Source organism: Polyodon spathula, chromosome 8, assembly GCF_017654505.1.
Source record: "Polyodon spathula isolate WHYD16114869_AA chromosome 8, ASM1765450v1, whole genome shotgun sequence".
Classification (NCBI taxonomy): domain Eukaryota; kingdom Metazoa; phylum Chordata; class Actinopteri; order Acipenseriformes; family Polyodontidae; genus Polyodon; species Polyodon spathula.
Genome location: NC_054541.1, coordinates 4801527 through 4826249, shown reverse-complemented (window position 1 = coordinate 4826249; position 24723 = coordinate 4801527). Strand labels below are relative to the sequence as shown.

General features: G+C 38.7%; 1 protein-coding gene across 1 annotated transcript in view; it reads left to right on the top strand.

Annotated features, from left to right (window-relative positions):
- Window positions 1-5372: 5372 nt before the first annotated feature.
- The window catches only part of LOC121319226 (probable phospholipid-transporting ATPase IIA), a 56787-nt gene continuing 37436 nt past the window's right edge, over window positions 5373-24723 (top strand). Inside the window, exons 1-9 of the mRNA XM_041256433.1 lie at window positions 5373-5631; window positions 12539-12683; window positions 13247-13360; window positions 15311-15419; window positions 19192-19250; window positions 20158-20209; window positions 21574-21668; window positions 22535-22615; window positions 24308-24383. Of these exons, the coding sequence (XP_041112367.1) occupies window positions 5564-5631; window positions 12539-12683; window positions 13247-13360; window positions 15311-15419; window positions 19192-19250; window positions 20158-20209; window positions 21574-21668; window positions 22535-22615; window positions 24308-24383 (799 nt within the window). The 5' untranslated portion in view covers window positions 5373-5563. The remainder of the gene's footprint in view (window positions 5632-12538; window positions 12684-13246; window positions 13361-15310; window positions 15420-19191; window positions 19251-20157; window positions 20210-21573; window positions 21669-22534; window positions 22616-24307; window positions 24384-24723) is intronic.

Genomic DNA, 24723 nt, shown 5'->3' with positions numbered 1-24723 from the left:
TCTCTGTAGCCCCTCCTTGTCAAGTATTGCCTTCATGCTTCTGGTAGCATTCCCATCTACTACACACTCCCATGCTAATATACAGCCCTTGAAGGACAGAACACTTGACCCATGTCTGCACTTTAATTTAGCTTTTCTGTTTGGTCTTCCTCCAGAGATTTTAAACCTGAGGTCGCTGATTTTTGCAGGAGCTTAATTTAGTTTTATACTGTTCACACAGCCTCTAGCAACACAGTCGTTTTTTAGTACCTGAAGTGGATTCGTGTAAATAAGTGTTTTTGTTCATTGGGTTCCACTGTTAAAGCAGTGATGCCATTCCATAAGGGGAGAGGGGGGGACTTTTTTCAATCTCTTTACATGAGAATACAATCGTGGCGTATTACTAGTTTTGTAAGTTGTATGCAAAAAAAATGTGCTACTGTTTAGAAGTCAACCTGTCATATTTAATTTTCCTACCTCATTACGTAATTCTTTCTATTGTCTGAGTAGTTTGTCTAATATGATCTATATAAATTGAGCTTTAAGTGGATGCTCTATGTTGTCATTACAAAGTATAGTCCTGATGCATTTCTTTGGGTAACTTGCCGTACACAACTGTTTTGTTTGGGTTTTTTTTGTGTATAACCTGCTGATTTTTATTGAATGTATTGTCAGACACTTTGCACGTCCTTTTGCTTCAAAACAATTTGTTGTATGTGTGTGTTGCCCTCCCACACATTCTCTTTGGGGGTTTCCGGTGCTGCCACAGGTCTGTTTTCAGTGTTCTTGCCAAGTCGTGCCTTTTTAGCCTCTGTGTCCAAGCTTCTGTCCATGGAGGCATTACTCTTCTACATCAGTTTACATGGTGAGCTGGATCTCCTGGTACACTTCCACAATGTTGTGCCTGTTTTTGGCATGTTTACAATGTACACTTCATTACATGTGTTTCTTGAGCATCTGCTTAATGTGTTATTTTTCTGGTATTTGAAAATAAAAAGAAGCTGGTTTTTCCAAACTTTTTTTGTTTTTGTCTTTTGATAAATCAAAACTTTGTCTTTCCGTGTGTTTGTATATACTACTTACTGTTGTACTTATTTTTGAAGGACTTGGCAGTAGACAAGTTCATTTGTTTAAATATCCTATTGTAGTTCCATTCAAATATCAAACTTCTATGGTACAATTCTTCTCTTTATGGAGCCTGATGTTTGGTGTAGTGCTGTTTGAGTGACAGTTCAGCCATAATTTAAAACTGAATTACAACCTCAAAAATGATAACTCCTTCACTGCACTTTATACAGCATTATCAAGTGATTTGTAATTTTTTTTTTTTTAGCTTATTATGATGGCTATGCCATAATGGAAATGAAATCCTGTCATTGGGAGTAGCATTAAACTTTATTTAAAGTCTGTCATTTATAGCAAAGGCTTCTAATGCTTTTCTCCTGTTTTACATCAGCGAAGTTCAGGAGGAACAAAATTGAATATGCATTACTTAGGCAAAGGATAAACCTAGCTCTTTCTTCTTTTGACTTGGTAGAAGTAATGCAGTTTTATAGTGTTACTTTGACTGTTTTAAATGGACCAATTGCATCCTCTCAAGTTGCCATGCCACAACTAACCTAGCAGTAAATAGATGTGGCCTTGTTCAAATCAACATGATATTGTATAAAACTGTGACAGTCTGGTAGGTAACTAAACCTTTTTCTTTTAAAAAGAAGAAATGTAAAGACTTGTTTTGTTAATTACATGTATTTAAATGCAGACTGAAAGGCTGTTACCCAAGCTTACCAAGCAGATTTGTGAAGTCAAGTTCTTTATTGTACTGTCTCTGTGTCTGTTCTGATGTTTGTGGCTCTTATTACAAGTACTCAAAAGTTTTATTTATTTTTATACAGTAGTGTGCAAAGTTATTCAAACCCATTGCTTCTTTTTTGTTTTGTTATGCATATGAAATCAAACACTAGCTGCAAATCTTGGGAAAATGTCAAAATTAGTAATTGTTTAATTGACTTTAATAGGCCACATCTGCAATTAATTTAAAATAGTTTGAGAAAAAGAACACAGCCACAAATGGTAAAATGCACGAGGTTTTTTAGAAGTGCTTTAAGCTGCCTAATTAAAGCATAAAGAGGTCTAACATGTTTACACATGAGTGCCTATCCTTTCTATAGCACTGATTACTAAGCTGAAAATTGAAATTCTCACACCCTGAGGTTTTTATGCAGGTAAGTATAAAGGATATAAATGACAAATCTTGAGGTGTTCTAATACATTTGCACACTACTGTATATGTCTGTGTTGTTTGACGATTGGCTTGTTTGTACTCGGTGTTAATTCAGGTAAGGTGAGACCAGCTGTATGAGTTCAGGAGCTGCTCTTCGGTTCTAGTTGCCTAACAGATGTCAGGTAGACTAGATTAGCCATGCGGTCTGTACCTCCAGCAAAACAATACATGGCAAGCTACTAAAACTGAAGAACTCCTATAGGAGGGAGGCTTTGGATTGTTCTGGAATAATGTGTTCAGTACAAATGGATGAAGGTGTCTCTGTGTGATGCTTTTATACATGTATCTTGAGAACACAGGTTATTCCACATACTCTAAATCATTCAAATATACTTCACTATGATACTAACATCTCGTGTTTGAGATCTAGGTCTTCAATACCACGTCTCAGATTTTCATTAAACTAATCGTTACCATGTCGTGTTCTGTACTGTTCAGTACGTACTGTGGGTATATGTCATGGTCATCAACGTGATTTTGACTTTACAGCCGTGGCAATGCGGGCTGGATGTTACTGACGTGCTTGTTTTGTATTGAAACATCTGATTCAAATATGCATGATCAGCCTCTAGTCCCCACTGGCCCCACTTGAGTCCTGGTTAAATTCCAGTGCAGGTCAAAGGAATTCTCACCCATGATACATTCCCACCAGATCTGTTTAATTTAACTTTGTATAAAGAAATATATTGACTTCCAGCCCCATTAAGATTGGAAGACATGAGTGTTTGTGGAAATATTTTGCTCCTCATCGATTCCTAAAGATGTAGAAAGCACAGTGATGATGCTGGAGGGGCTTATGAAGTAACCACACCCCAGAAAACAAAGCTTTGTGTTTCTCAATGCTTTTCACTTTATGTTTACACTTGGTGATGTTGAAAAACAACTTGAATTCCTTAATTGTCATAGTTGTTTCTCCCTAGGTTTATTTGTGGTGCAAGTTGTAAGATTCAAACCCCAGTGGATATATTGGCTCCCTTATAATGAGTTAGCCTTTCAGTGATCTGGTATTTGAAGTGAGACAGATCATCACTGTTGTTTTTTTTTTTTTTTTTTTTTTTAACAATGTGCTGATGAGTCTGTGGACCACTAATTGCCTGTACTGCTGAAAGACAAATGACATTAAGAACAAAATAGCCATTAAGAAATTGATCTGCTATGATTGACCAATAAAACTAAGGTGAAGTGCTCCGATAAAAATGTTTGTGAATATTAGATCAACTTCACACAGCAGTATATATATATATATATATAGAGAGAGAGAGAGAGAGAGAGAGAGAGAGAGAGATCAATCTATAGATAGATAGATAGATAGATATTAGTGCCTGTACAAAGTCTACACCCCCTTGAACTTTTTTCACATTTTGTTGTGAAAGTGCCTCAGAATTTCATGCATTTAAATGAAGATGTTCCACTTATCTACACACCATACTCCACAGTTAAGGGGAAACAAGTTTTTATTGAGAAAAAAATATATAGTGTATATTAAAAATACAAAACTGAAAGATCATAATTGGATAAGTCCCCACCCCCTCAGTTAATACTTGGTGGAAGCACCTTTGGCAGCAATTACAACTGTGAGTCTGTTGGGATAGGTCTTTGCCAACTTTGCACACCTAGATTTGACAATATTTGACCATTCTTCTTTACAAAACTGTTCAAGCTCTGTCAAGTTCCATGGGGAGCGTTGATGGACAGCAATCTTCGAGTCATGCCACAAATTTTTGATTGCCATACACCTTCCATTTCTTAATAATCGTCTTGACCATGCTCCAAGGGATATTCAAAGCCTTTGATATTTTTTATACCCATCCCCTGATCTGTGCCTTTCAATAACTTTGTCCCGGAGTTCTTTTGAAAGCACCTTGGTGCTCATGGTTGAGTCTTTGCTTCGAAATGCACTACCTAGCAGAGGGAACCTACAGGAACTGCTGAATTTATCCTGAAATCATGTGAATCGCTACAATTTAACACAGGTGGAGGCCACTTAACGTGGTGTGTGATTTTGTATGCAATTGGTTACACCTGAGCTAATTTAGGATTACTATTGCAAGGTGGGTAGACACTTATCCAACCAAGCTATTTCAGTTTTTATTTTTCATTAATTTTTCTACAAATTTCTAGAATATTTTTTTTCACTTGGAAGTTAGGATGTGTAGATACATGATAAATATATATAAATGATAAATATTTTAATGCATTTTAATTCCAGGCTATAAGGCAACAAAAGGTGAACATTTTGAAAGGGGGTGTAGACTTTCTATAGGCACTATATATATATATATATATATATATATATATATATATATATATATATATATATATTATCTATGTTTATATTCATCTACAATGTTTGACACTGTAGCATTTGATTATTTTATATATATATATATTTTTTAAAAAAAAAAAAAAAAACGTTTTTGTACATACATGTCATGGCCAAAGTTTTCATAACCTCAGACCCGCAGTTGAATACAGTAAGAATTCAATGTGTTCTGTATAACACATAACAATAAATTAATCTAAGGAAATAGCTGTGTGTTAAATTGATTTAAGCAAAACCCTTTCTCAAGGAACACATATGGAAGACACGTTTTATTTATTTATTTATTTATTTATTTATTTTTTACTGTTTATGATGCTTCAAATCATTGAGCCTGATTCTTATTGAAGTCTTTTTTTGTCCTAAAATAATAAATAACTAATTTAATTTGCAAACCTGCAGTATATGTCAGTTTGGAGGCCATATAAAAAATACCATTTCCACAGCATTACAGTTTTATATACCATATCAGTATACACTGCAGTATATACAGTTATATAGAAAAGTATGTATGATACACTAAGATAGATAGAGAATAATGTGTGTGTGTGATACACACACATTATTTACACAATTATACACTTTTAGAAATATGTTGACTAGGCCACATACACACAACAAATTAAAGAATGCTTTAGAGAAATATTATAACATTATGCAGCGTCTAAAACAATAGGCTATTATGGCGCATTATGCCTGCAGACGTGTTTACAAAACGTCGACTGCTTGGAGGATCCATTGTTGTATACAACCCGTATATGTGTGTACAAATGGATCCTAAGAAAACAAGATTGATGATCAGTTTATAAAATCTGACAAAATCTCGAGGACCTGCAGTTCCCATTTTTCGCCAGCTCTGAGTCCTGGCTGAGACTGGAAGAACAGCCAGCGCTGAAACAAGCGAGGCGAGTGGGATCATACGAGCCTCCGCCCAGCAAGCTGCGGGAAGCAGGAATTCCACGTAAACAACGGCTGAAGACATGACGGATAATATCGCTTTACAGCCCGTCAGACACAAAAAGAGACACGACAATAAGCATAGAAACAGGTAAGAACGTGCACACCAAAATAAGATTTGGTATTATTGACAGAAATATGAATATAATACAAAGCTGGCGATTGTAGGAGAGGGGAGATAGCGTGGTGATCACTGCTGTGTCAGATACTAATCGATTGGCCATGGTCGTATGTGTACGTGTTGTTGTCTGTTTAAATATCATGTTTGTGATATATTTGATCTGTTTTATAAAGGACACACGGTAAACGAACCTGGCAGATCTAAGATTTCTCACACCAGCTGTACTCGAGTCCTTGTTCCGGGTTCTGTGTCACAAATATAAACAGGTGCAAGAAATCAGAACAGTGCCTTGCTTAGCTAGCACACAATCTTCCATTAGCACACATGTGGATACATTGGTCGGGTTTGTTTTGTTTAAAATCAGTGAAAATGATTAGTCAATGGGCCTTTGTTTTCTAGTTAAAGTTGTTGTTTCTTTTGTTTTTTTTTTTGCCTTGCAAATCAGTTCATGTAAAATTCTCCATCGTTTTTTGTTTTTCCAATCGTAATAATGTGGTACCTTTAAAATAGACTATACAAAATACATATTTTGCATTGTAGCTAGCGTCAACTGAAAGCCTGGCAATATGTAAATTGACAGGTCTCTCCCGATTCACTGGCACACCCAAAACCCTGGCGAGAAAACACACGCGAAGTGACGGACAGCTTTAGTCATTCCGAAATCTAAAGATACATCGCATTGTAAAGCCATTGATTATGTTATAAAGGTCACACTTTCTGGATCCAATATCACTTGGAAGGTAGTTTTATATGGACAGAGTGTGGTGTCTTAAAACGTTAATATGGTATATATTTTAAAATGTCAAAGCACTAGCAAAACTGCAGCATTCAATACCAAAACATTAGCAGGACTATCCTCTACGACGGCACAACCATATATAGCACAGCAGAATACCCAAGCATAGCTAAGGGAAGACTATACCGATGCTCAGTGATTTAAAAAAAAAAAAAAAAAAAAAAAAAAAAAAAAAAAGGCTAACAGTGGATATTACCTACTAAACACTTGTTAGTGCTGAATTTAGAAATACCAAGATAAACACAATTCTTCAATGAAAATATTTGACTAGAAGTTCAATTAAAGACTAATAGTCAAAACGTTTGTCATTAAATTGATTACGTTTCTTTTAGAATTTATATAGTGGACACACTGTAAAGACAGTTGAAGGCTTAGTATATTAAATTGATATATAAGGTCAAGTGTGTGAAGCATTAAAGCGCCATCCCACTATGGGTAACATTTTCAGAGTTTGACGTTCAAGGCAATTTTTAGAAAACTTTACAGTTGGGAGTGAACCCAAGCAGTCCACTTTGTTTTCCTTTTCCAAGGGCAGTTTGAATTTGACCACCAAAATATACAGGACCACTTATTTCTGACGAATCCCTTAAACTGCGGGAACGCGAAACCACTTTCTGTCTTGGAACTTGGCTTCAGGAGACTAGTTTTCAGGCCACTGCATGGCCCACCAGAGGAGAGTTCTGGTTTGATACAGCAAAGTTGCCTGAAACTAGGTCTCCCGGTCTCCTGGAGCCAGGTTTCAAGCCACTGTTCCTGAAAAAGTGGCTTTGTGTTCCTTCAGCTTAAGAAAGCAAACAAGTCGGTTTCAAAATGTTGTGCTATGTTTGTTTTGTTTGTGATCAAGTTATCCTTAGGATCCTCCGTGTTGCAGATTCCTGAAAAAAAAAAAAAAATAGAATTACTTTGTGTTTGGTAGTAATTCCTGCTTCGTTTGGCCTTCTATGCACTTTAGAACCAGAAAGCTGTTTGTTCCGACTGTCATCTGTTTACACAGGCTTCCTCCCCCCTTGAAACCTGTTTGCTTCTGTCATTCTGTGACACATGCCAGCCTTAGCAGTTGGAGGTTGGGAATGACATCTGCAAGCACTGGCATAGTACACAAATCAAAATGTTTTTTATTATTATTATGGTCACATTTCACAAGATTGGATATCTCCACCACAGACTCCCAAAATAGCACCTTTCTGAAAAATGTCAACAGATATTGTTAAAATGATATGGGAACTTAGAAAAGGAATTTGACCATATCTGTTGAAAATACATTCAGTAATAATATTTTGCAACTCTGTGGATTGATGCAGAGAAGAAAAGACTGAGCACAGTAAATTGGATGAAAAGAAACATTATAATGCTTTAATGTCAATGATTTTCATATGCAAAGGGTTTTTATAAAGCAAAAAGGTACTGAAAAGGATTATCTTTCTAATAGCTGAAGAATTTGGTAAATACCACTGGTGAATGTGTATGTCATTTGCTCTCATTTCGATTGTTACGGTTGCCGTGTTAACATGGATCTTGGCTTTTTTTATTCCAAAGAGTGCCTGTTGAAAATCTGGTGATGTTATAAAGTGAGACTTTGTTTTTGTACATGACACACTCTCGTCTCATTTTAAGAGTGCTGTCTCATGCTTTCTTTGTATGTAAGGCCCATGACACCAAAGATTTGTGAAAAAGTTATGTACAGCAGACAGAAAGGATGGGTGTCAGTGACTGTAACTATATTGTGAGGCAGGGGGCTGGATTTAGAAGTGGACATTATACAAAAATGCGTCATGCAGACGATCTCTGACCTTTGTGTAATGTCCGGTTGTAGATCAGACTGTAGTTTTGATTATACAGTAGTCCCCAGCTAAAAGAACACTCCTCCGGAAGCAAGCAAAGTGTTCTTGTAGCCCAAGTGTTCTCTGAGACAGAGTTAGCTACCGGACACAATATGAATCAATCAATAAATACGTATTTATTACTTGTCACGTCAGCATATGAAATGAACAGAGTAAGAGAAATGCAATAGGCAAGGGCACGTTAATAAACTATAATAATGAAGTAACAGACAAACTATCTTTTAATAAACTATCAAACTAAATTAACACAGCACCCCTGCACAAGAGCTTGAACAATTTTCAACTTTTTGTAGCAAGAGAAACAACGGTGCATTTCACCATTTGCATATATGCCATTTTGAGGTGATGAGGTGCACTCGTGAAAATGACAATACAAAATGAAGCGATGATAAACGACGGCAGTGCTGGAAAGGTTGAATAAACCAATCGGTGTGCCGCAAGACACTCGTGATGACGAGTCACTTAAGTGAATAGATTGAATAAGCCATTTGAATTTAAGTTTGAAACAGGTTACGAAACAGTGTTGTATCAGTTGTGAACAAATCGCTGTCAGTGCCACAAAGCTGTTTTTTTAACTTGTTCCTTTAAGTAGCGAATTTACTATGGGGAAAAAATCTGTTTCACCACAAGGGTGTTCTCTTAGCAGAAGTGTTCTCTTAGGAGGTGTTCCTATATGCAGAGACTCCTGTACACTGATATTGGAACAGGATGTAATTGTATGATTGTATGAATCTCCAGTTCCAGAGAAAATTGTTTTTGAAAAGATTCCTGTAGTGCATGGAACATGGCTGTGGAAGCGTTTAGGTGTTGCACAGTAGCCCAGAGGTGTAGGGTTACCATATGACTCCATGTTCACTTGGAAAGTTCAGGCTTTTCAACTCCCATCGCAATGCATTCTGGTACGTTTTACCTGTCTCAGGTAGCGTTCATTTGATTAATTTCTTTGAGAAGCAGGACTATGTTTACCAGAATGCATTGGGGTGTAAGTTAAAAAGCCCGAAGTCATATGGTAACCCTACATAGTCGAAGCATGGTCCACTGATGCTGTGCAACACTGATATGCTTCCTCGTGTCAGTTCCGCCAGTCAGCCTTGAATATAGTCTTTTCAGAAGCAATGTCTAGTTAGTAAGCATGTCTAAGCAGAAACACCCATAGACAAGCGTGCACACATAATAGGATTTTAAACAGATAAGACATTTAATATAAGGAACACGTATCCCTTTAATATCCCTTTAATGGTGTTTGATTTAGCTCTCCCCATGCTTTCAGATACTCACAAAAATCATATGGTTGTGGAATATATATATAATTAAACCACACCCTATTCTCACTAAAGCTAATAGAAAATATGTCCAAACTTGTTTGAACAAGGCATGCTAAAACAAGACATGGCAGTTCTACACTTTCTTCTGTTCTTTTGTGCCTCATGTTAGAAAGACCTAGCACAAATTGTAGCGTTGTCTTTTTGCCATAATTTGCTGGTATATGTAGTGGATGAAGCCTTAAGGTTTTCCTTAAAGCATTGTTTTTAATGCATTATGGAATATATAAATAAAGACGTGATGGCTTGCTTTTATAAACGTACTGTGTGTTTCATTCATTATGACAAGCAGCTAGATTACTGGACAAGCACTTCTGGTCCAAGTGGCTCTTCTCATTCGTACATGCTCCTGTGTTCCTGTATTTAATGTAGGCTTAATCAGCTAGTGTCTTTACATAAGAAAGCTACAGTGCTGTCTAGTGTACAGAATTGTATTACCAAAAAAACAAAAGGAAATCCGAAGTGGAAGATCTGTAGGTGGCGCTGGCTGTTATTGCTAGAAAAAAAAAACACTTTGGCTGGTCTGGCCTATGTGACCTTTATCTGTGGCAGACAACTAGAGCAGCAGCTCCTGAATTCAGGTCAAAACATCTTACAAAGACAAAAATGAAAACCACAGTCCAAGTGATTAGAATAAGAACCAATCAGAATGACTGCAAACATGTAAGAAGGTAAGAAAAAAGATAGTTAGAGAATTGTTGTTGTTGACATACATACATACAGCATTTTGTTGCTCCCGTGACCCTCTGGGGACTCGGCCCACAGTTTGGGAACCCCTGACTGAAGGTGTTAAATAAGAGTGAAACAAATCCATTGTGAAGGGCAGGTCTAGCTTGTTCAGTACAAAATGTAACCTGTGTGCCTCTAGGCGTTTCCTGTTTGCACAGCTCTGTGGCAGTAGGGCCGCTGTTTACACAGCCAGCTCACATTGGTGTCAGGAGTATTTGGACAGTGATGTGACATTACCTTGCTAACATTCCAGGACTGCAATGTGATTGTGAGGATTTGGGTTAAGTACAAATGTTGTTGTACGTACGAACAGATGTACGTGCATGCATACAGTGCCAACAGTATGTCGTTTATACCTGTGCTACAAAGGATTTTAGTAAAGACTGATTTGAAAATAACAATAATAATAATATATATATATAGAGAGAGAGAGAGAGAGAGAGAGAGAGAGAGAGAGAGAGAGAGAGAGAGACACAGACAGACAGGCAGACACAGAAGAAAGTAACAATAAAATACTAATGAAGAAAAAAATAAGATTCAAATGAAAAAATAACAATTTAAGTGAAGTTTATTTACAGTGGCCGGGTTTCCACACAGCTTAGAAAGTCATCTCTCTCTCTCCACGTTTATTTTTGATGTGACGTAGCAGCATAAGCCACGCACATTCCACACACTATAGGAAGTGTGCGTGTAAAACATTGTACGACTTTAAAGGGTGTGTGAGTTGCCGTCTCGCGCTAAAATACTTTAGTGGCTGTACACGTCATTGTACTTGATACAGTATCATATTACATGCAGTCAGTTTCAAAATGAGTCTTATACGTGGATTGCTTGATTCTTACAAGCAAGTGTTTTAACATGGTTAGTATAGGAATGATTTTGTTCCAGTGGTTTTGATCACGATGTGCGGTTGATTCTTCAGTAATTCTTATAAATGGAGTGCACTGTAATCACAATGTGTATATTAGGGTTATAATAAATATATATGCACTTTCTTATGGATCGTTGTTTTTTTAAGTATTATTTGTGTAACTCTATGTCCTGTGTTTTTTTTTTTTTTTTCCCCCTCCTGGGACAGGTGTCTTTGTCCATCAAATTAACAGTATGACGGTCTCTTGAAATCAGGACTGAAAGGATGTGTTGCAGTAAGAATATCTCTGTTAAGAAAGGGGAACAAGACTAAAAGGCTAAAATAAGAACACAATAAACAAGAACACAGAAATTGGACTATGGACCGATGGTCAAAGGTGCTTTGGACTGTTGATAGATGGACAATGACACCTGTGCCTTCATTCATTCAATGGTTTTCCTTCTTTATGCAAGTCAAGGATGTTATATAACAGTAGAAAACACTAGTTGAGGCTTTGTGTAAATTGTTGATGCTCATAATGCATCAGAGTAGAAAAATGCGACATGTCTAAGACGCACAGCAGTGTGTGTGTGTGTATATACACACATTAAATACAAGAATTTGTTGTGGTATAAAGACATCATTCTCTGTTTGAAGCATGCTGTCTTTGTTAGTGTCTATTCTTGCTGTTGTGGTGGGCGTCTGTATATTTGGTAGGAAGGACTTTATAGTTCTCAGCAGGTTGCTAGGCAACATTCCAGGACCGACACAGTGGTCAAAGCGTGGTGATACTCGGTGCATTTAAGCAATGTATTGTTTATGTTTGTGTTTTTGTTTTTAGTTGAAACAGAAATATGTAGGCCGGAATAGTTTTTGAAAAAGGCCAAAAATGTACACTTAAAGTAAACGCAGCAAACAAAGTAATTCCTGTAAATATGTATTAATTATTTCGTAAATCTCACATTTTCTTATATGAAAGGTATATATGTAAACAATAAACCTGGTGAAAGCCTTTAGCAGTCCTTTCCTTTCTGCACTTGTGACAATATATATTCGCCAAGAATTACTGTGTTTGTTTTTTTTTTTGTTAGCACCATTCAGGTGTTACTTGACAGTGATAATGACTTGTGAAGACAGTTAATGATTTCTTTGAAGGTTTACATACTGGCAGGGATATACATGAACTAGGGATTATTTATTTATTTATTTATTTATTATGGCTGATCCATTCATTCCTACCTGCTGTTTTTTGTATGTGTGAATCTTTAAGTCTCATCTTTAGCTCACTGCAATGGAACGCTGAAAGCGTGTGTGACTGTTGCATACTCTGTATTTGCAGTTGCTGCCCCTGGTCGCGATGTTGTGGGATGAGGGATTTCAAACCTCGGACAGTCTGGCTGGGTCACCCAGAGAAAAGAAACCAGAGATATCCTCGCAATGTCATCAACAATCAGAAGTACAACTTCTTCACATTCCTCCCTGGGGTAGGTGCTCTATTGAACAAAAGTGAAATATTCATCTTTCCTCAGTGACTACCACTCTTTATACCTCTAGGAGAGATTGAAGCAGCAATCTGCAGAAAGAACCTGATTCCAGGTGCACCAGCTTTGATCTCTGTAATCTGGGATATGGAAGCACATACCAATCAAGCCCCTACACGTTTCCAATTATCAATGCTTTTTAGATCTGTAACTGGCATTGATATGCTACACAGTGATTAATTTGAGGGACAGACACTTTACATAAGTATGTACAGTATATAGGTATGCAGGTCTGTGTCTTGTGAAAGCAGGAAGTGACAGGAACCACCTTGTCCAACACCTGGCTGAGATAGAAGCCGTAACTCCACAAATCTGCCATTTCAAATGTTGCAGTTAAGAGTACTGATGCTAATGAAGTCTAACACGCTGAATGGAGTTTGAGTCCGTGTGTTCATTATTTAGTATGGGTTGGTTGATAACATTTAGTGGCTACAGAGATGATTGCTGAAGTTTATAACATGATATAAAGCTCATGTGATCTAACATTTTGTTTCTGTTTGTTGCAGGTGTTGTTCAATCAGTTCAAGTACTTCTTCAACCTGTACTTCCTCCTGCTGGCTTGCTCCCAGTTTGTTCCTGAATTGAGACTGGGAGCGCTGTATACATACTGGGTTCCTCTGGTGAGTAACCTGGCCCTCTGTGACCAGTGACATCACCTAACTCCTGGTCAGTGTTCAATCTGCACCCTGACTCAGTAACATCTTGTTTCAAGTACCAACATATGGCTATCCTTTGTAGCAGTTTTTAAAAAGTTCCAAATAACAAAATAAACAAAAACAGCGATTCAGATCAAATGTGGGATTTCAGGCAAAGTTGGCATTACATGATTGATCAGTTTTTGTAATTTGATACTTGCTCAATTCCTCTGTAAGGATAGCGCCGCCATAACTTCAGTGAAACATCAGATGAGAAGCAGGATGTGTATTGATTTGCTCTGCTGTGCTATACATATGTAAACAGCACATTTGTTATTATTATTAGGCAGCGCTATAGCCCAATCGATTGTTGTTAAACAATCATGACTATTTTCTTCTGGGCTGTAGCTTGCTGCATTTCTCCACCTCTTCAGCAAAAGCATTTTATTAGCATTGTAGTAACTTCTTGATATACTGTAGGCTTCAGCATATTCGAGCTGTTGCTGCAGTCGTACAGTACAGTATAAAGTTACTTTGAACGCAATATAAGCTTTTCCCTTTTGGTATTCACAAGTTTCAGCAAGTGACATCTACCAGTGAAACATTATGTTTTGGTAATAATCTGTGGCAGACCAGTTTCTCATCAGATAACGCCCGCTAGTGTGCAGAAGATGCAGGACAGGTTAGCTAAACTGCTTATCGCTTTTGACCTCAATTTTACCACGCCATATTTTATCTTTTTTTAGATGACTGTGGCTGCCATTGTAAAGCTAGGGTTTGTGTGTGCTGGCTTTCCAGAGATATCCTTCCAGAATACATACTGTAAATGTTATGACTCATCAGGGTTCTGTGGTAGTTTTGATTGGAAAGCTACAGAACACCCTGCAGTGTTTACAGTAAATGCATTACGCTTTCTTCGCAGAGTCCCGGGTTATCCTTATCGCACGTTCTTTTTTTTTTCTTTTTTTTAAATTCTTGCTGGTTTTCATTTCCCACTGTACACCACTCGTTTGAATAGGAACACTACCATTGTTGAAGGGGAGGGTGCAAGATCTGGATACACTGCAGTGTTTAGATGTTAAATTCTCTGTCTCCTGGTGAAAGCTCCCTGTCATGTTCCCTAATAAACACTGAAACACTTTAATGCGTGTTACAGTGCCAATACCAAAATGGTTCATTCTAGAGCTTGTGAGTTTTGGCAGCTGTAGGGTTTTATTTTATGTGATTTAATTCACATAGGTGTATGCAACACTGTTGAAAGGATGCAATAAGAATAAGCCGTAATTCTATTTTTTTGTACTTGTGTTAGTCCTGTTAAAGTTTAAGAACTTTTTAAATCAATAAAGTGGTTCCCAAGTGGTGCATCCAGTAAAGGCACTCCGCGTTGAGTGCAGGTACGCCTTATAGTCTGGACATCACCGGTTCGGTGGGGGTGGGGGCTAGGTTGGCCAGGGTGTCCTCGGCTCACCGCACACCATCGACCGCTGTGGTCAGGCCGGGCGCCTGCGGACTTGCCCAGGGCTGCGTTGTCCTCTTACAAGCAGGCGGCTGGCAGCACACGCTTCGGAGGACAGCGTGTGTTTGTCTTTGCTATAACGTTGCCTAATAACAATAAAAAATGTGCATTGTCCTCCGATGCTGTAGCTCTGGGTGGCGGCATGTCTGCGGTGTGTAAACAAGCAGGCGGCTGGCGGAACACGCTTTGGAAGACGGGTGATAGCGGTGGGCTGAGCCTAACAATTATTGGACATTACTAAATTGGGGAGAAAACAATAAAAATAATTGGCGACCTCTAAATTTAAAATAAATAAATTAAAAAACATTTAATAAAAAAAAAATGTAAAATATCAATAGGCATTGATCCACTTGCCATTTGCTCACTGCTTGCTTGACTTGTCCTTGTCCCAGTTTCATGTTTTTATGGTTCTCGTTTAGGGCTTTGTGCTGATCGTCACAATCGGGCGTGAGGCAGTGGAGGAGATCCGATGTTTCATCAGGGACAAGGAAGTAAACTCCCAGATCTACAGCAAGCTTTCTACAAGAGGTTTGTGTGTGTGTGTGTGTGTGTGTGTGTTGCTTTGAATGTAGCTATTCTCCAATGGTCTGGATTAATTAAAGTAGCATGAACTTACATTTTCTTAGTTTTACTGTCCCCTTACCAATCATGCCTTGAGTGGTTCTAGTTGCAATCACTGAAATCTGTGTTTTTATTGGTATTTTTTTGTCTTTGTCTATGTTTAGTTCCCAGTCTGCTCTTTTAGATTTAGTTGTCTGTCATAGAATACATGACAGGCAGCTACATCACTGGATAAGCATTTATGGTCCCATGTTCCTATGCCCCTATATATAATGTAAGCTAGATCAGTGGAAGTGTATTTACATAAGAAAGCTATGGGTTGGCTAGCTGTAAATTCAACTTTCTGTAGTATATTTATATTTAAATAGTGCAACGAGTTAACACGAGAAGGTTGGTTTGATTATCTGCAATGATGGTGTTCTGCTGATCCGAAGAGCAGTAAGGGTAAGTCCAAAATAGGTTGTTTTGCATCTAAACTGGCAATTATTCAGCTTGGCAACAGGCAGAAATTGAATCTAGACATATTCAGGAGCAAAATGATACCAAAAAACCTTTACAGAATGCTAAGAGGCTCAAGACAGAGAGTGCAATTAACACACGTTAAAAAAAAAAAAATCAGTCTCTATAGAAATTAACACATTAATCACAGAAGTTAACTGCAATTAATTGACAGCCCATCTTCTGTTATAAGAATGGGCTGCCTGGGTGTGAATGAGGTAGATGTGTCAGTTCTGTTCTAAGAACGGGCTGGCTGTGAATGAGTGTCATGAAGACGGCTGTAGTGGGTGACGTCAGACCATAACCAGGAACCAACAAATAAACAACAGAGAGGTGGAGTTTGGTGAAGCTGAGCGATTGGTTTCGCTCAGCATTTAATAATGAAACAGACAGAAAATAAAAGATTGTAAGACAAACAAAACACAGGACACGGCACTTTCGCCAAAATAAAGAGACAAACAAAACAGACTACACAGACAAACACGGTGAGCTGCTATTATAACTACTGTTACCTCCGTCTCCACTCATCGAACACACAACCCCAAGTGAGTAAAAACATGCTGCTTTTATGCAGCTGTACCGAGACTCGATTGCTAATCAGTCATTCAGTTGGAGACTTGGTACAACTGCACGTGAATTAATAAAAGTTCAATTCCCTGTGCTCACATATTACATTTTACCTGCACGTGAAGTGCTGTGCAATCCTCTTGCCTAAATACAAATATACATTTTAAACACTTGTGTTACACAGACATTTATATTCTGTGTACCAATGACTATACACCAACATTAACACACTACACGTAACATACAACACAAATAAATAGGCCAGGGGTGGGGCACTTTGCCACAATGAGGTAGATGTGTCAGTTCTGTTCTAAGAACGGGCTGAATGAGGTAGATGTGTAGATGTGTGAACTGGAAGGGGGGATGTTGTGGTTAATTTGAAGCATGAATGTAAAAGTGTATCCTGTGAGGTGTGAAAATGAAGTGCTGCAAGTAATAGCTCCGCTGACCCTTGTGGTTTCCGACAATCCTCGCCTTTGAACTGGCAGCCTGCCTGCTAATAAACGTAGTGCAAGACAGCTTATTATTGCAGTTCCACACTCAGTTCTGTAAATCAGGATTCCTCAGAAAAAATTGTACAATATACAAAACCAAACATAAGGAGTATCAAAGCAATGTTCAAGAAAATTGAAAATTGTCTCTAAATCTTGATTCCTCAAAATCGCCACCCTTTGCCTTAATAACAGTCTCACAAACACAAGGCATTCGGTTAACAAGTTTCAGCAGGAAATCATCCGACATGTCTTCCCAGCTCTTCTACAGCAATTCCCGGAGATGTAGGGCACTTGTGGGTAGCTTTGCTTTGACTCTTCTGTCCAGTTTGTCCCATACAAATTCTGTGGGATTGAGGTCTGGAGACTGGGCAGGCCAGGTCATTAGATTGAGTTGTCCTTCACTTTCCTTCTTCGCCAGATAGTTCTTGCACAACTTTGAGGTGTGTTTCGGGTCATTATCTTGCTGAAGAGTGAAGGACTGCACAACTAGCCGTAATCCTGATGGAATGGCATGCCTCTGAAGTATGCTATGATAGCCATACTAATTGAGCTTGCCATGGACTTGGTAAAGATCACCAACTCTCACCAGCAAAGCAACCCCAGACCATGGCACTGCCTCCTCCATGCTTGACAGTGGGAACCACATATGCAGAACTCATGCGCTCACCCTCTCTGTGTCTTACAAATACTCGGCGGTTGGACCCAGATATTTCAAATTTTGAATTATCGATCCATAAAACCGACTTCCACTCCTCAGACGTCCAGTTTCTGTGTTTTTTGGCCCAGGCAAGTCTCTTCCTCTTATTCTGCACTCTTAACAATGGTTTCTTTGCAGCAGTTCTTCCAGTTAGGTCAGCTTCACGCAATCTCCTCTGAACAGTTGATGTTGAAACATCTGTACTTCTAGTAGCATTTAGCTGAACTTGTACGGTTTCACAAACTTGTGACTCGAATGAACTTGTTCTCTGATTCTGAGGTCACCCTTGGCCTGCCTGACCTTGTTCGGTCCTCATGAATGCCAGTTTCTTCAAATCGTTTGATGGTCTTGGCCACAGCAGTTACAGACACTTGCAAAGTTCTTGCGATTTGTCTAAAAGATTGACCTTCATTTCTTAAAGTAATTACAGACTGTCTTTTTTCTTTGCTTAATTGAGTGTATTTTACCATTTTCTGCTCCCTTACATTCAGGAATGACAAACTTGTGCCTATGCTACCTATATGTATAGTAATCATGGACCCTCACCTGTTAACAATAATTGGTGACAAAAGGTTAATTAGGTAACATGCTAGTTAACTCAGAGAACATCTAACAAAGACACTTTTATACTTAGACCAGTGTTCTAACACCGTGTTATACACATTTCAGACTTTTAACTGACTTGGGCTTTAGACTGAAATCCCCTTGCTTTGGGTGACCATGTCATTGAAACTGACAAGATTTACATTTTCATTTAAAAATTTAATTTTTGAATGCAATTCACTTATGATTATCAGCTTATATAAGTACATGTATCATATAATAAATATTAAGTGTTTTTATAGGCAAGTTTATCTATGTTTTTAACTGTATAATCATGAAAAACTTGGTTTCAAGCAGGTGTACTCAAACTTTTGACTGGTACTGTGTGTGTATGTATGTATGTATGTATGTGTATATATATATATATATATATATATAGACACACACACACACACACACACACAGACAGGCTAACTTCACTGTAACAAACCACCATGGAATATGGAGAAATGTTCGTTTTATCAGGGAGTTCTTGCAGAGCGGATGCTCTTCTCCTGAGTGTACGCAGCACCCCTCTGTGAAGCATGACGTTGCAGAGAGAGATTAAAGAAGATCTTTGTAAATTTATATTTTAAAATAAAAAAAAAATGCAGTTGTTTTAATTTGTAATATGTGAACAAGGATAAAACTATATGAAGCAAAGTCAAGTCGACAAATGTTTCGGCTGGTACCTAAAACCAGAAACTTAAGTCCAGTAAAACTGCTGATAAATGTTGCTGACCAATCAGTGGAAAAGGTACTAGCTGAAACATTTGTCTCTTTGACTTGACTTCTTAGAAGTTATGGATGATGTACAGTGCTAGTAGATATGCATGCTGTATGCAACACCCTACATGTAGCATATGTACTAAACTCTGCATGTCTTTCTTTTTTAATCCAGGCACTGTGAAGGTCAAGAGCAGCGGTATTCAAGTTGGAGATCTGATTATTGTAGAAAAGGTTTGTATTTCATGTGGGAATCATGTTCACCATGTTTTATACGATTTTATCTGGAGATGTTTGCACAGGATCGTTCTGCAAGCTTGTGTGTAAACTTCCAGTGAGGTCCCATGCTAATGACTGGGCAGGGCAACAAACTTGCTACTGTACAGGAGACTGGAAAGCAATCAGAAACGCCTCCATAGCATAGGCAAAGGGCAGTTAGGCGGCGTTGTGCATTTTTCTATCTTCGAATAAATAACGCTGACACATGCACCTGTTTTTTTATTTTGACTCTAATAATACATTGTTATCCTGTTACTTGTCCAATATTCAATTAGGAACTTGGTTGCTGATTGCACCTCTAGTATACACCAGTTAGAGCTTTACATACAGTAGTGTGCAAATGCATTTGAACACTTTAAAATGTGTCCTTTTGTATACCTACTTGTATAGGTGTGAGACTTTCAATTTTCAGTCAGTAGTTGGTGATTAAGAAACAATAGACACTCATGTGTGAAAATGTGCTATAAATAGACATCTTAAACAACTTCTGATTGTTTATAGAGAACAGCTTATCCAGGTGTGAAACCTGCTTAGGGCATTCTTAGTCTGGGGACAGTAGGTCTGTCTTTAATACACACCTTGCCATATAACCAGAGAAATGCATATCAGGACATTCTTTAACACGTGGTGCCTTTTACCTTCATAGGCCCGGGTTCAAGTAAAGCCCAGGTCACAAATGAAAAGTGTTTTTGTGGTCTCCCCGGCACAAGAGCTCCACACATTTCAATACAATGGCAGTCTGCGCTTGACAGAGACCTGCGACCAGGGCTGTGGTTTTGTTTTGAAATTGAACATGATTGCTCTGAAAGTGACGTTGATTAAATTAATCTGGAGTAATCACTGTGTCATGTTTCTCTTGCAGAATCAACGAGTTCCTGCTGATATGATCTTTCTGAGGACGTCCGAAAAAAATGGTAAACGCCTGTGATCAATGCATGTGTCTTTCAAAAAATAAAGTGCAACTGTACAAAGATTAAATAAACGCATTAGCAGAAGTGCATTTCCTATTATAGAAAGGAGAGAACTGCTAGTTTTGACACTTTAGTAGTCATTGGTGATTTTTATGATGTATGACTTTAATCACATAAAAAATATTTATTTCACTAAAATAAACTTAAGTATATATGTATGTTAGTATAAATGGATAGTGTATACGCTCATATATCATAGTTTCCTATGGGATTCCGGCAGTTCCCAGTATTATACACCTGAAAAATAGTCTTTCTTAAGTTGCCAGTAAATTAAGTTAAGTTGTTCTTAAAGGAATTCTTGCATCACCACAGCTGCAGGTCATTAGGTCATTTGAAAAAGCCTGAGGTCTGCAGTACCCCTCCCCCCTCCCTCTCTAACCAGGGTACACTGCAGTACCCACCACCCTCTCTACCCAGGGTACACTGCAATACCCACCCCCCTCTACCCAGGGTACACTGCAGTATCCACCCCCTTCTCTACCCAGGGTACACTGCAGTACCCACCCCTCTACCCAGGGTACAGTGCAGTACCCACCCCTCCCTGTCTAACCAGGGTACACTGCAGTACCCACCCTCCTCTCTACCCAGGGTGCACTGCAGTTCCCCCTTTCCCTCTAATCAGGGTACACTGCAGTACTCCCCCTTTCCTCTCTAACCAGCGTACACTGCAGTACCCACCTCGCTCTCTACCCATGGTACACTGCAGTACCCCACCCTCTCTACCCAGGGTATGATGCAGTACCCCCACTCACTAACCAGGGTAGACTGCAGTACCCACCCACTCCCTACATCAGATAGACAGCAGTACCCCCTCTCTACCCAGGGTAGACTGCAGTACCCACCCCACTCTCTACCCCGGGTAGACAGCAGTACCCCCTCTCTACCCAGGATAGAATGCAGTACCCACCCCCTCTCTCTACCCAGGGTAGACTGCAGTGTCTTGTGATGAGCTAATACACCTTAACACAGCTTACGTTGTGAGTTTTGCTTAAATTGGACATCTTAAACAACTTCTGAAGTCTCATGCATTTTACCATTTGTGGCTGTGTGTTCCTCTGTTAAATTAGACAGTCACTCATTTGCCTATTTTGACAATTTTCCAGGATTTTCAGTTACACTGGTTTGATTTCATATGCACAACAAATCAAAACTACAGAAGCAATGGGGTGTTCTAATACATGTGCACACTGCTGTATTATATACACAAGCAATGGGGTGTTCTAGTATATGTGCACACTGCTGTACATTTACTCAAGTGTTTGAAAAGTGAAACAGACAGACTCATCTCCTTGTCCTGTGCCCTGCAGGGTCTTGTTTCTTACGCACGGATCAGCTGGACGGTGAGACTGACTGGAAGCTGAGGTTACCGGTGGCTTGCACTCAAAGGCTACCCACAGCAGCGGTAAGTTCAACTTTCTAACGTGTACCAGGCATACAGAAACACCACTCCACACACACACACAGGATCTTTCCAACATGTGTACCAGGCATACAGAAACACCACTCCACACACACAGGAGAGTTATCTTGCATAGTGTTTCCTAAGATGTTTTTCCAGAATGAAAACCAATAGGCATGTACCTAACACATAGTTGGGTGTACAAGTTTAGCTATTCAGTTTTACTCTCATTGTATTTAATAGAGAGTGAAATGCTCAGAAGGAGTTTATTTTTCGAATTCATGTTTCAGTGTTGATATGTTATGGGTGATTGCTGATTTTATATTGATTCTCAAAAGGGAACTAGAACTTTGAGGTTTCTGTAGGTCGCATTTCATCAAGACCTTTAACATACAGGATGCCTGAAATCCACATTGATATGTTGTGTGAGAAATAGGGAACATGGTAAAACCACAAAACTAAATGAACTGTCCAAGCAAGAACCAAGTCATAGACACAAACAACCAAGCCCTACTGAGGGGCCATCATACTATAGTCAGTACTATAGTCACACAATGTAAACTTACTGTAATGAAGAGAAATAGGTCGCGTAGGTTGCCAGATGTACAGTTGTAATGTTAACGCATATATGTCAGAAAAATAACCAAATCAATATAGTGTGGTACTAAGATAATACAAGACTAACAGTCCTGTTGTGACGTGCCTGTAAAGCAAGGGACTGAAATGGTGAAGAGAATTAAAACATTCACAAGGTACCCCTTGGTGTTTGGGGATTTTAAAGTTTAGCATTGTTGTATTTTTGAAACCGAACGAGATTCAGTTTTTAATAGCGGATACTCCTAATTCTTTTTTTTAAATGTTATCCACAGGACCTTCTCCAGAGCCGCTCATTTGTTTATGCAGAGGAGCCAAATATTGACATTCACAATTTCATTGGGACCTTTACCAGAGTAAGTTCTGTGTGATGCAGATTTCACCTCTAGTATATACCTACGTATGTCATACTACTGAGCTTTACATATATAGAGAGAGAACAGCTGCAGGTGTGAAATCTGCTTAGGACATCCTTAGTCTGGGGATGGTAGGTCTGTCTTTAATACACATTTTGGCATATGTCCAGAGAAATGCATATCTTACTGCAATGCAACTTGGTCAGGACATTCTTTAGCAGGTTGTGCCTTTCACCTGTGTAAGCCTGGGTTAAAATGAAGTCCAGATCACAAGTGAACTGTCTTGGTGTTCTCCCCATCACAAGAGCTCCACACAATTCAATACAATGGCAGTCTGTGCTTGACAGAGACCCGCGACCAGGGCTGTGGTTTTGGTTTGAATTAGATTGGTCGGAAAATGAGGCTGATTTAAATGTGTTCTGGTGGTCTCAGTAAGACCAGGGACCTGGTAATTAAAGGTGGAGGGCCTCTGTCCCAAAGGGCTTTAGGTGTGGGTCACTGTGGGTTTAACTGACAAACGGAGAGAAGCCTCACTGTGTTCTCATTGTTATTTGTATTGCTGCGTGGGCACATTTCCCCTTTGCTTGTCACAATCTCTAAATTCATAACACTGCTTCCTGTTGGCTGATTTAGGTGCTGTGACGTGGTAGACAAAAGAAAAGCCTCACAGACCATTAATTGGGTTTTCTTTGTTTGTGCCCCATTTATTCAAGATGCAACTTGGCAACATGTTAATTGCAATAGCATCCTGCATTTTTTCTTCATTTTAACAGCGATTTTCTTATGCAAAATAAAATTAGGCCTACTGTTAGGGTATAGCATTCACTATAATATGTTCACATTCACTATATGTTCAGTGGTTCATTATATAATGACAGCTGCATGTGAGTGATTGTAACTGGAGTGGTCTTGATTGCAGTTCTGGTTTGACCAGTCTGTGCACACAGAACATGTGCACACAGAACAGACATTTTCAATGTTCATTTACAAGCCTGCAGTTAAATATGCAATCAGTTAGTTATATAAATAAAAAAAGGTATAACAATAGAATAACTGTTATTATTAACCCAATTTTACATTGAATTAATTGTGAATTTAGGCAGAAATTAAGCTACTGTGCTGTTAATCCTGTAAAAGTCTGAGGCAAAACTACTAAGTCCTATCGACCAGTTTTGACACCGTTAAAGACAGTTGTAGCTGGAAAAACTGTCTTTGTTTTTACCTCAGAATTTGCAATTAAGTATTTTGAAATTCTGGATAAATTCTTATGAAATGCCAATTTGAATGTCAAAGGCCATTTTTTCCCCCAAAACCAACGCATTTTTAGCATCATGAACCTAGAAATGCAGTATGACGGTAGAATCTGTACATTTCTTTCTCCGTACTATTCCCCAAAACAGCAACTTTCTTTCTGGAACCTGCAACATTTTCATTTTTTACACCATTTTGCACTGTTTTATGTAAACAGCAGCACACAGTGGTACAGCAATTTAGCAAGTTTTATTCCATGCGTTTTCCGAGACGCTGATACTACCAAACCAGAGATCATGTAGTAGAAGTGCTTTTTCAACAAAAACTTGAAAAACCCAGCCAGAAGTCTGCACATAATAAGCGTGTTGATTTGGGTTCCAGTGGGATTATAAGAAGGTGCCTGGTGTGAATGACTAATTAGTGGCTTCTTGTTTTGTACAGGAGGATGGGGACCCTCCAGTGAATGAGAGCCTCAGTATTGAGAACGCCCTGTGGGCCAACACGGTGATTGCCTCTGGTAAAGACATCCATTCATATTGAGCCTCACTGCATCACAAAGCATCTTCATTTGGATAAAGATCTTGTGAGACTTTACCATTGCATTGCAAGCAAACGCAAAACAAATTCTCTGGTGTTGGGTTTATGATGTTCTTGTTTCTGGGGTGTTTTATCTCAGTTTACCTGGTAAAAAATTTAAAAAAACAAAAACTGTAGTGGTGCTATAATAGTTTGGTGCTTTTAAGACGATAGAGCTTATCGACATTCAGTTACCTGATCACTGCGGTACAGATGAGGTGTAGTCCTGAACAGTAGTGTGCACATTTATTAAAACACGTCGTTGTCATTTGGGGTCCGTA